Genomic DNA, 12,099 nt, shown 5'->3' with positions numbered 1-12,099 from the left:
CCCAACTTATTTCCTTTACAGAACTGATATGACATGATATGATATGATATAAAAATCCGAGTTTGATAAATCAACCTGCAGATGCATGTCCACTCTGTTCATTCTACCCAACCATGGACTTTGTTTTGAAATGTGTGGGAAAAGTTATTTGAATCAAGCGTAGGTTTAAGGGCAAAGTTGACCCACCCACGATGAACAACGCATGCTTTGCTTTTTAGGTGCTGCGCGCACACAGGTGTAGATCTCGTGACAGCGAAGGCTTTGATTTTTCCAGACGATTACAACGCATCTAATTTTTTTTACTGGTTGTATTAAGTGTCTGGAGTTTGTTGCCTAGCAGCCTGAAAGAAAGTGTCTCCTGATTGGTTGATAGCTCGCACTCTCTCCTCTCCTAGCGCGTTAAAACGCGTGTGGAAAGGTGCACGAGAGCGCTCCAGAACTGTTCCGAACTCTTGTGAACCTGTAAAACCTTGAGCTGCACCAGTTCTTCACTGTGAACATCTCGGATTTCAACATCACAAGGCGTTTGCGTTATGTTCTTCAGTTTATCGACAGAGGATCAACATATTTTGAATTGGGAAAACAGTAAAGAGCAAAAAAAATGGATCCAGCTCCCCTCACACAGGCGCACGAGCTTTCAGTGTAGGCTTATAGGCTGAAGGTGGGTGCCCAGAGTTACTGGTATTACAGTATACTGTTCTTTGTTTTGTATTTTTAGATATTTATTCGGTATTTTAAAATGTGGCATTATTTTATTGACTTATTTAAATAAAGCCTATTTATTTCAAACCTATTTTATTTTGTCTTCAGATAATTGTAGAGCACTTTCACTGTCTATACGAGACTAAATACGAAGATACCAGTCAAATAATTTTGAGATTGATATTATTATATTAAAAAATATTTTTGTATAGCTACTTTGTATCCACAAAACTTATTTATTGTATTCCCCACTGAAAATGCTTAACATTGAACGACATTTATTTCGAAATAAAAGTCTCGTTTAACTTTATAAAGAGCTAACAATCGGACATGCATGCATTTTATTTTCATCTCAGAGAAGACAATGTTTTCTTTTCTCACCAACATAAATTATCATGTAAGGATGTAAACAGGATACATATTTAATTCTAAAGAAACATCTGCATTTACTTGTTTTATTAAAATCAGAAATATTTAATGTGACTAACCTGAATATATTGGGTTACACCAAGTATTTTTACGGATCAGAAACAGCATTCCTTGCATTCACTTTTTAAAGTGTACCAAGGATTAATTATTGCCAGTGGATTGCTTGAAATGGAATAAATACAAATGTAACTATTTAAAAATTCACCCTTTTGAAAAAATATCCACATGTGCTCAGACCTTCAGTGTCATCCCATGGGATCTTGTTAAAAATGTAGGCTTTAAAATGACCATCATGACAATATTACAGAAGAGCTTACCAAAGAGAATTAATGATTACAAGAATAGTACCATTAGTTCAATTAATTAGACAGGCCAGCTAAAATATTTAAATCTCAATGCAGCTTTGAAGAAGTAGGACACTGCCAAAGGCTTCTTTCCCCTCCCACCGTGCCTGATGTCTGCCAGTGATGGTGTAAAAGGGAAAAAAAACATTAAGGGAATTTGCTCATTCAAAACACAGAGCTTTCAAAACGTTGGTACTACACAGTTCCTACTGTATACACAGACTATCCAAACTGTCTTATATCTTTTAAAGTGCATATATGTAGGAACAGTAAGTCAAATTAAGTATTGTATTATATAAAACACGCACCTAGGGCTTCACAATAGTTTAAATCCAGACTAAAGCCCACTTTTAACTGTGGGTTTTGAAACTTTCCTTTCGAGGCATCAAAGTGAAACAACATGGTGCTTGAATGTTATGGTGAGTTGTTTTTTTTTTTTAAACTCAGTGCTTTCCTTGTTAAATATTCACAAGCTCTGTATACCTTCAAAACTGAAGTTCCGGCATCTAGAGATAACAGTAAAAATGTTGAATCAAGATGGCAAAAGCATTAACTGGAATGATGCGGAGACGCTGTATGTTTCCACTTAAAGGGGTAGTTCACCCAAAAAGGAAAATTCTTTTATCATTTATTCGCCCACATGTCGTTACAAAAGTGTATAACTTTATTTTTTCTGCAGAACACAAAAGAAGATATTTAGAAAAATGTTTTGCCTGTTTTTGTACAAAAAACAACATTGGCCCCTATTGACTTGCATTGAGAGTACATCATGACAGAATTTTCATTTTGGGGTGCACAACTCTTTGAGATATATTGTCCAGATATATTTCTAATTTTGTGCATTATTAATATTATAAATGTAAAAAAAGAGAACATTATCCATGAACCTACAGTGCGAAATTCTCAAAACTAAACCATTATAAAGTAAGAACATTATAAAACATGGATAAACATTATTTCGTTCAGGGTTAATTGTTTAAAAAGGTCAAATATGTGTAATTTTTATTCTAACTTTAGACCAGCAGCAAAATCCCCATTTTTACTGATACTGCACCTTTCAGTCTGTCATATTAACACACTTATAATGTCCTCCTTTGGCTGTCTCAGGGCTCAACAATACCCAGAAAACCATGATCACGGATTCATCAAGTCCGGCAGAGTTCTACGAGGACAATGCTTCACTGCTTTCCTTGGACTCCAGCGTATTCTTCAGCGAGCCTGCACTGCCGAGCCACGACCCGCTAGACTTCTTCATTATAAATGTCGGAGGCAGCCGCTATATCCTCTCTCAGGAACTGTTGGCCTCTCACCCAGAAACTCGCCTGGGCAAGCTGGCCCTCTCCAATCGAGACTCTGCTTTAGACCTGTGCGACGATGCCGATTTCTTGGAGAACGAGTTCTTTTTTGACCGCAACTCGCAGACCTTCCAGTACATCATGAACTTCTACAAGACAGGTCACTTACATGTGCGAGAGGAGCTGTGCGTGATCTCGTTCCTTCAGGAGATTGAGTATTGGGGCATCGATGAGCTCCGCATAGACAGCTGTTGCAGGGATAAGTACTACCGCCGGAAGGAGATGAAAGAGACGTTGGATATTAGTAAGGACACTGAGATAATAGATAACGTGGAGGAGGACTTCACCGGAGTTTTGTGCCAGGACATACGCCAACGCCTCTGGGACCTCATGGAGAAGCCGGACTCCTCCAAGGCGGCCAAGACGTTTGGGACGCTGTCCATGTTCTTTTTGGTGGTGTCCATCGTGAACATGGCTTTGATCTCGCTGGACATCACTATACTTGGTGCACCTATCATATTAGACGTTCTTGAGTACATTTGTATTATTTGGTTCACCGGTGAGCTGGTGCTCAGGTTCATTTGTGTCAGAGATAAGTGTAAGTTCAGCAGGAGTGTGGTGAATATCATTGACCTGCTGGCTATTCTGCCCTTCTATGTGACTCTGGCTGTGGAAAACCTTCATGGAGAATCTACTGAGCTGGAGAACGTTGGACGAGTAGTTCAGGTGCTGCGGCTACTGAGGTCACTCAGGATGCTTAAACTTGGCCGACACTCCACAGGTGACATACCTACCGAAACATATCATATAAAAATCATACAATACCTGTTCAAAGGATTGGGGTCGGTAAAATGTTTTGAAATAAACTCACCAAGGCTGCATTTATTTGATCAAAAATATAGTAAAACTGCATCGTGAAATATTGTTAGAATTTAGAATAACTGTTTTCTATTTGAATATATTTTAAAATGTAATTTATTCCTGTGATGTCAAAACTGCAGCATTATTACACCAGTCTTCTGCGTCACATGACACAGAAATCATTCTGATCATTCTGACACAGAAACATTTCTTATTAATATCATCAGTTAAGATTGATATTTTTGATTTCAAAAGAACAGCACTTAGTTAAAATATACATTTTTGTAACATTATAAATGAGTTTACTGTTACTTTCGATCAAATTAATGCAGCAAAAAAAAACGGAACGTTTTTAAACATGGTGTTTAAGGCACCACACCAGTTTTGACATTAAATCGCTTAAAAATATATAACCATATATTGAAATAAGGCAAGATTTTCATTCAATAAATGCAATTTTTTGCCTGTTTCTTATGGAGCATCAAACATTGTCACTGTCAGAGGACATGACTTAAACTAGAATGTTACCAAAAGCCATCAAAAATTACACTGTCAAGTAAGAAAATGTTGGCCCAAAAAACATTAAGTTTAAAACTTAAGTTTAACTGTTCCCATAAATGGAAGTAAAATTGAAATTGTGCTAAAGTCGAAATCTGTACTAAACATTTTGAATTGGTTTACTAATGAAGATGAAGAAGATTGAGCCGTAGCTCTGAAAACATCAAATAGAAATGGGAGCATTCATTTTGAGACTCACTGTCAGTCAAACACACATTCCACCTGAACATTCAGGCATTTTAACACTCTGTCTCTGTGATGGACTCTAATCCTAGGGAATAAAATAATTCATGAAGATGTCGGTCTATTTTTGGGAGAGTAAGTAAATTTATTCATCCATTCATATTTTGTCAGTATCCCAGGGAGACTTAGAGGAAGATCCATAGACACAAACAGTTACTGAGCACAGACTTGTGGCTTTAATCTTGTATTTTTTGAGGGAAAGAATCTCTTTCTAAGATGCAGCCACAAAGTCATGAATAAATTAAACATCACGATATGCAAGAGCTAAAAAGGAGGGTACAGTTGGGAAATTTGGTGGGGCTTATCATGCTAACTTTCATATGGAAATGTAAAATAAGGAAAAATTCATAATCCTTTGGTTAAGAATTAATTCCAGAAGTTATTTTTAAAAAGAGGGAAAGCAATATTTTACTTCAGACTGACCATTCTTCACAGGGTCTCATCATAATTTTGTTTAGATTTAACATTTCTAAGCAGGCAATGTCGGCTCTGTTCTCAGGATAAATATCTGAAGTAAATAATCCACAGAGCCTATTTTCATATCCGTCACATTTTAATAATGTGGTCTCTCTTGTCTGCGGCATTCTCTGCCCTTCTGAAGGTGTTTACTCCCAGTAGTACTAATCTGATCAGAAAACGGAACTGAATGAAGTCAGGCAGGTGGTCCCAATAGCCATTAACAATGGACTGTGTGAAGGCATAACTGTGATACATAAGTCAAGATGAGAAAGGAAATTAATAGAAAAATTATTCAATATCAAGGTTTCGAGTGTTCCCCATTTTCATTTTCTCGAAACAGAAGCCTAATTCTTCCCTGGCAGTCAAGTTGACTTCAATACATCAGACGTGGGTCAAGGGCCCATGAAAGGCAGCGTGTTAATGACAAAATATGGTTTCTACTTCTAAAAATAAAAAGACATGCTTTGATGCGCACAATAAGTAGGCTAGGTGTTGACTTTAGATGCTTGATGTTCTTTCTGTAAATGTATTCAGGCAGGCAGCTAAAAAAAAAAGATTAAATAAAGCCTTTCTCGGGAAGCCGTGCCATTTTGGAGTGAGAAAGTGTAGCAGCTGTTTTTAGGTGTCTATATTTAAAAGCTAGAATCTCTTGGATGAATTTACCATTATATTGCCTCTTGACTGATCCTTAGAGGTAAGATTCACATATAGCAGATGCTGTGGGATCTAACCAATATAAACTGATAAAACATACATATTAAATTAAAAAGACTCTGAAAGCTCTGAGAACCTCTGAAAACCAACACTAGTGCAACGTTACTACATAAAATTATCTGACTTTTGAATTTACATTGAAATAGTACTTCTAGAGAGGTTATAGCCATCCTTTAACGTTTTAACTTGTTTGCATACTAAAATCGTTGGACACATTTTCATCTATCACTAAGAGAATTCTCTCATGCTCTCTGTAGAACATGTTACACCAGAAATAAAATCATGTGGCCATTGATTCAAATTCTATCAACAGCATCTTATATGTTAGTAGGGACAGATGTAATGATTTGGTATGCAAATTGTTTAGTAATTATTGGCTAGACTTCAATTGGTCAGTGGCAAATGAAGTCCAAATTTTCATCATGTTAACAAAAAAGAGTGGCACGATATATTATATATACACATGCTGTAGCTTGATTCTTTGTTACACAAGTTAAATGCATTGGGGAATGTTGACAGAAAATTACACAAAATACCTGAAAGTGCCATGTTTTTCCATCCCTAATTATTTGAGAGACCTCTCTTCATGCTATATTTTTAAGGTTAGAAGTAATTAAGGAATTGCTTTTAGTAGTCTCTAGCCACTTGGCATACAGTAATATTGTTAAACTAGGTCTGTTAATTTAACACATTTATTTAGTGCATTAAAGAGTTAGTTCACCCAAAAATGAAAATTCTGTCATTAATAACTCATATTACAATGTGAACTTTCTGACCCCTCCATAGAGAGCAATTTAATTACCGCTCTCAAGGACCAAAAAGGTAGGAAATACATTGTTAAAATAGTCCATGTGACTACAGTGATTCAACCCTAATTTTATGATTTACAAAAAGAATGACTTTATTTAAAAATTTCACATGTCAGACTCTATGCTGTTGATGTAGTAAATACAGTACAGCTCTTCCGAGCTACATCAGAGCTACGCCAGAACGCCAGCTTACTATTGGCCGATGCTGATCACATGAGCGCCAAATGCGTAGGTGACTGACACAGATGAGAAGAAATGGCTGAATAAAGTTATTTTTGTTTGCATTTTCGTCGCTTCATAAAATTAAGGTTGAACCACTGTAGTCACATTGACTATTTTAACAATGTTTTACTATCTTTCTGGAACTTGAAGTCACTTTTTAGATTGAATTATTCGTGGTTCAATTAATAATTTTATTAGAATATTATGTAATTGACTGAGCCCTAAAATAAAATATATATTAATCTATAAATCTATTCATTTATATAAGTCTGAAGGCCTATTTTGCTGGGTGAGCAAATAATATATATTTTTTTGGTGAACTATCCATTTAATGCATATGTTCAGACCGACACAAATATCTTTTAAATGTTATTTTTTTCTGAACAGCTATTTGAAAGCGTAAATATTGTTTAAGTTCCTTCTTTTCTATGATAAGAGTAACAAAATTTTTAGTTAACGGCCCGTTTAGATTAGTTTTATCTTTATCTTCTTTGTGTATTCCTCATCAGGGCTCAAGTCTTTGGGCATGACGATCGCCCAGTGCTACGAGGAAGTTGGCCTCCTGATGCTGTTCCTTTCTGTGGGCATTTCCATCTTCGCCACAGTGGAATACGCCATCGAGCACGACATGCCGGAGACCACTTTCACCAACGTGCCCAGTGCCTGGTGGTGGGCCACCACGTCCATGACCACAGTGGGGTACGGAGACATCCGTCCGGATACCACACTAGGAAAGGTGATGGCCTTCATCTGCATCCTATCTGGCATTCTCATCCTTGCGCTGCCTATTGCCATCATCAACGATCGTTTCTCTGCATGCTACTTCACGCTTAAAATGAAGGAAGCAGCGCTGCGGCATGGGGAGGCACTGAAGCGACTGACGCGCAACTCTGCCTCGGATATGTCGGCGGTAGGGGTGAACCTGCGGGACGCCTACGCCAGAAGCGTCCTGGAGATGCTGCGGTTGCAGGGGCGAGAGCGAGCCAGTACACGCAGCAGTGCAGGAGATCTCTGGTGGTAACAGTAGGCCTGCAAGCTGCTGGAGAGAGAGAGAGAGACAGTGGTATTTTAAGGACCACAAAACATTGGCAAATGGACTGCATTTATATAGCGCTTTCAACAGACCTATGGCCATCCAAAGCACTTTACATATTGCCTCACATTCACCCATTCATACACTGACGACGACGTCAGCCATGTAAGGCACAATCCAGCTCGTCGGGAGCAGCTGGGGTTAGGTGTCTTGCTCATGAAGGAACGGGTGATCGAACCACCAAGTCCGGTTCGTAGACAAGAACCACTGAGACACTGCCACCCCTAAGATTTTACATTTAAAGGGATCATATCATAAGGAATAAAAATTTACTTTAACCTGCCTCAAAATGTAATTGACTAAAATCACACTCCAAAAAACAACTCATCAACATGTTTCTGATGTTATGAACCTGCAATAATTTTACTAACTTTTCAATCCTGTAACAATCTAATGCAGCTGTTTCTAATTTTACATACAAATGTGGCGTTTCGTTAAGTCACAATATAAAGGAAGAAGCGAAAGATATTGGTTGTGTCTGAAAACTTAGACAGCTGACTTGTGCACAACTGAATTTGCGCACGAGGTACCTCAAAAAACTGATTTTGGGCTGACTTCTGAGGCAGCTTAACAGTTTTATGATCTATAGAATGACAGAGCAAGCTTTGATGATATATTTTATACTTAATTGCTACAGTAGTATAGACTGGGTAAGCCCTGCAATTCAGTCTGGAAACCTGTACATTAATTTCTACTGCTTCTGTTATACTTTTGCGGTAACTAATCACAGATTGATTTATCCACCTGGTGCGCTATTGGTGGGTTTAACATGATGAAGGATAGAGAAGCAATGGGTCGTTGCCCGATGATCACGCCTCTTGTGGTCTGATTGGTTGAAGATCTACACTGTAAAAAAAGTAGTTTTTGTTGGTTTAACTTAAAAAAGTAAGTAACCTGTTTGCCTTAAAATGTTGAGTTTATTGAAATAAAAATTGATACAATGAAGGAAATATGTTTAATAAATAGAAACTCAAAATATTATTGTATTTGAACCACATAAAAATGTGATAAATTATGAAAATAGCACTATTTGGCATGTTTCACTGCGTCATCAGAAATAAAACACACAAAATTACCCAATATGCCTACAAAATCTTTTAATAATATTTTAACAAAGGTTGTCGAATCTCAAAAAATGTTCATTGTATTAACTCAAAATTTTAATTTCAATGAACTCAAAATTTTAAGGTAACCAGGTAACTTTTTTTTTTTAAATCATTTTTTACAGTGTAGCCAATGGTGTTAGGGGTTAACAGCTTATAACCCAGGACCAGTAGTAAAGAAATGAAGACCAAGAGTCAGTCAGGAGCGTAATTAATTAACAGAAAAATTTACTTAAGAATAGTTTGCAGTTTCAAAAGCAGAAGAGCTTCAAGTCTCACAAGGAGTTCATAGGCCGCGCTCCCTTTCTCAGCGAAAATTATTTGAAAATTATTTTTTTCTAAGCGACTATTATGTGATATATAGACCCAAGAGTGCGAATTTTAGCAGGCAACCTTGCCAAAATAACACACATTTTAACCCCCAAACGCCATTTTCCCCCCAGAGAACCCCCCAAGAAGCTATTGTTTAGGGCTAGTAGTTGGCGGGTTTTGTTGTAAAAACTTGGCAACCCTGTCTGCACGCGCGCAGAAATCAGGCTGGAATACACAATCTTTGCCGTTGTTGTAAAAAAATAGAATAATTTAATGATACACAGAGTACTTACCCAACATGATCATCATTTCTGAAAGAAATTGTGAAGGTGAATGCAGATACAAACATGCTCTCCGGATAGGATTCGAAAACATATAATCCAAGCCCCTTTGATGACGTGCATGATTACGTTACTGTTGACATCATCGTCGAAAGCCCACCCTGATGATTTCATTGGTCCGAACAGTTTCTGTTCGGGGATAATTACTCCTCTATGGAGCAAGGCCAGACCGAACTGCCCGACCTAAACATTTTGTGGGCGGGGCTAAGTTCGGCTGGCATCCAGGCTATCTTGTTGACGCTTTCACCCCGAAATTATGTAATATAAATTATATTCATTTCAATGGCATACGGAGTCATTTGAATAATGCTCATTTATTACACCTTTTGTGCAGTAGAAAATAAAGAGCAGACTCCCTAGAGCTTAGACCAATGTTCAATCTTAAATTGAGCTTGGTCTGATGATGAGGCAGAAAAACAATAGTAATTTCTCGGTAGAAATTAAATCAGAAATGGAAAATGTTTGTCAAAAACATACATTACAGAAAACTAGCCACAACCGCAACTTTAAGGTGCCATTTTAAATTTTTAGCTAAACTGTCACAGAATGGAAAGCACAGGATAGTGGAATCTCAAAGGCAGCGAAGGATACATCTATGCTGTCTTCAAAAATCAATCAGATGAAGGTCTCTCCGGACACAGGAAGTGAAGTTAAAATTGGATTCGGACGTGTCTTGATGCCTTCTTTCCTTGAATGCATCCTCCGAAGGCATAATTTTTAAGCATTTGGACATTTTCTTCCATACTGTGACATACATTCGCGTGAAATGGATTAATGAAAAAAAAACAATGTATGGTGGGGACTTGATTCTATCCATCAGTTGATTGTTGATTGAATATAGGCTCTGAATCACATCTGTAGTCTGACGTTTCACTGGAAGATCGAGTTATATCCTTTTGATTAAAGATCATGAAGTCAAAAACATTTTTTAATAATGGGATGAATCACGTATAATAAGCTCAATAACATCCATTTAGAAAATTCATTTTTTATGTAGACTTTAAAGGCAGCAGCTGCAAAAACAGACCATTTATCAAAGGGTAGAAAACGGTCATACTAATAAATGAAAACTTATTTTTATCATAATTAAAAAATTTCAAATGAACCTCAGGGGGAAAAAATATTAAAAACAAACGTATAATAAGCCTTCTATAAAGGTGATGTGTGTGATTTCTGCACCACCATTGGCAAAAATCTGAATTGAAAAAATAAAAAGACTTCATTCAAGCAGGTTTCCCAAACAGTGCCATTGGTGGATTAACAGTTAGCCCCACCCCAAACTCACACCATTGGTTGATTTAGTGTTGCTATGCTGCTCAAAACAACCATAGCAATTCTGAAAGCGTCACAGTGTTTACGTGTTTTGACTGAATCCTCCTACAAATGACTTTAAGCACATTAATGCACATTAAGAAGTATTTTAACATGAAATCAAACTCATCAAAATGTTTTATTTTTTATTTATTTCTACGTGTCTGTTCTGTTTATATTTGTGCAACTCATTGATTTTAATGCAAGTAGTTTTTACTGTTCCATTTGAATACATGTAATAAAATCTATGTCAATGTTATTGTTTGCGTACATTTTGTACATCAGAGCAACACTTTTACTTCAGAATAATTGAACCTTTTAAAATATTCTACTCCAAGTCGCATGGCATTAGTCTGTAACTCAGAGTTTAAAAGCTTCAGAGAATCGGTCGCTCCACTGGGCACAGCAAGACAGGAACAATGATTTGCACTGCAGGAATATGTTATTATATGACAAGATACGACATGTACTTGGATAACAAGCCTTAAATCTTCATTTCAGTGAAATTCATCGCAAGAAATAGAAGGAATAAGCTTTCATTCAGATTCAGCTTTCATTTATTACCAAGTAACCAAGCCTGCTTTGTTTGTTTGGGAAAATTATACATTATTATTTTTTTTATTTATTTTTTGGCTGTGCTAGTACTTTTCTATGTGAGAAATGGGTTAAAAGATTTTTTTAGGTTGAAATTAATCAATCAAGGAAAAGCCTCTGAGTCTGTGGAAACAAAACAAAAAAAACACAGGCTTGCCTCCTAATAAATCCACTGAATCCAAGCCGAGTGCTAAATCCACAGCCTGGTGATATGGTGGATTTGTTTCTCTCTCTTGTGCCTTCTGAAAACTTTCCAAGTGAAAAAGAATACCTCCTCTTAATCTCTTACCAAATATCAGACTATGAAAGTAATGTCCTTAAATGGTGCTTTTGGTTTCTCTAACAGCAGATTGAGCTTCCTGTTCCCAGGGCACATAAGGAATGCTGGATCAAACTCAGCGTTGAAGATATTTAGATACCTTAAGGAAGTTTAAACTCAGAATCAGAAAGAGCCTTAAACTGCATCTAAATGCACATAAATAAGAGAAATTATGACAACCGTTATGGTTAGTGGCCTGCAAAAAATGCTAAGAAAGTCACTCTCATTTTAGAGGTTGTCCTTGTAACGGATTCACAGAGGCAGGATTCAATTGCAAGTAACTCAGTTTATTGACAGAAGTGTCACAGAAGCCAAAACTCAGAACACAGAAGAAGTCCGGATAAGACGGAGCAGTGAGAGAGACTCTGTTGGCGACACGGGCAGGCTGTG

At 37.1% G+C, this 12,099-nt stretch overlaps 1 protein-coding gene across 2 annotated transcripts; it reads left to right on the top strand.

The window, feature by feature from the left end:
* Window positions 1-227: 227 nt before the first annotated feature.
* kcnv1 (potassium voltage-gated channel modifier subfamily V member 1) lies at window positions 228-11,055 on the top strand. Of its 2 annotated transcripts, none has more exons than XM_067448320.1 (3): window positions 228-661; window positions 2,583-3,551; window positions 7,146-11,055. In XM_067448320.1, exons 2-3 carry the CDS (start codon window positions 2,606-2,608, stop codon window positions 7,655-7,657), a joined length of 1,458 nt encoding a protein of 485 aa, XP_067304421.1. In that variant the 5' UTR covers window positions 228-661; window positions 2,583-2,605; the 3' UTR covers window positions 7,658-11,055. The 2 variants fall into 2 exon arrangements, with proteins under 2 accessions (XP_067304421.1, XP_067304420.1); XM_067448319.1 differs by lacking the exon at window positions 228-661 and adding an exon at window positions 1,357-1,894.
* The last annotated feature ends 1,044 nt before the right edge of the window (window positions 11,056-12,099 follow it).

This window comes from Pseudorasbora parva, chromosome 7 (assembly GCF_024679245.1).
Source record: "Pseudorasbora parva isolate DD20220531a chromosome 7, ASM2467924v1, whole genome shotgun sequence".
Lineage (NCBI taxonomy): Eukaryota > Metazoa > Chordata > Actinopteri > Cypriniformes > Gobionidae > Pseudorasbora > Pseudorasbora parva.
The sequence above is the reverse complement of the archived record's forward strand: the minus strand, read 5'-3'. Positions and strand labels throughout refer to the sequence as shown.

Excerpts from the sequence above, each read along its gene's own strand:
- kcnv1 (XM_067448319.1), top strand. Across the intron at positions 3,552-7,145 it reads ACTTGGCCGACACTCCACAG|GGCTCAAGTCTTTGGGCATG; the intron begins GTGACATACCTA and ends ATTCCTCATCAG.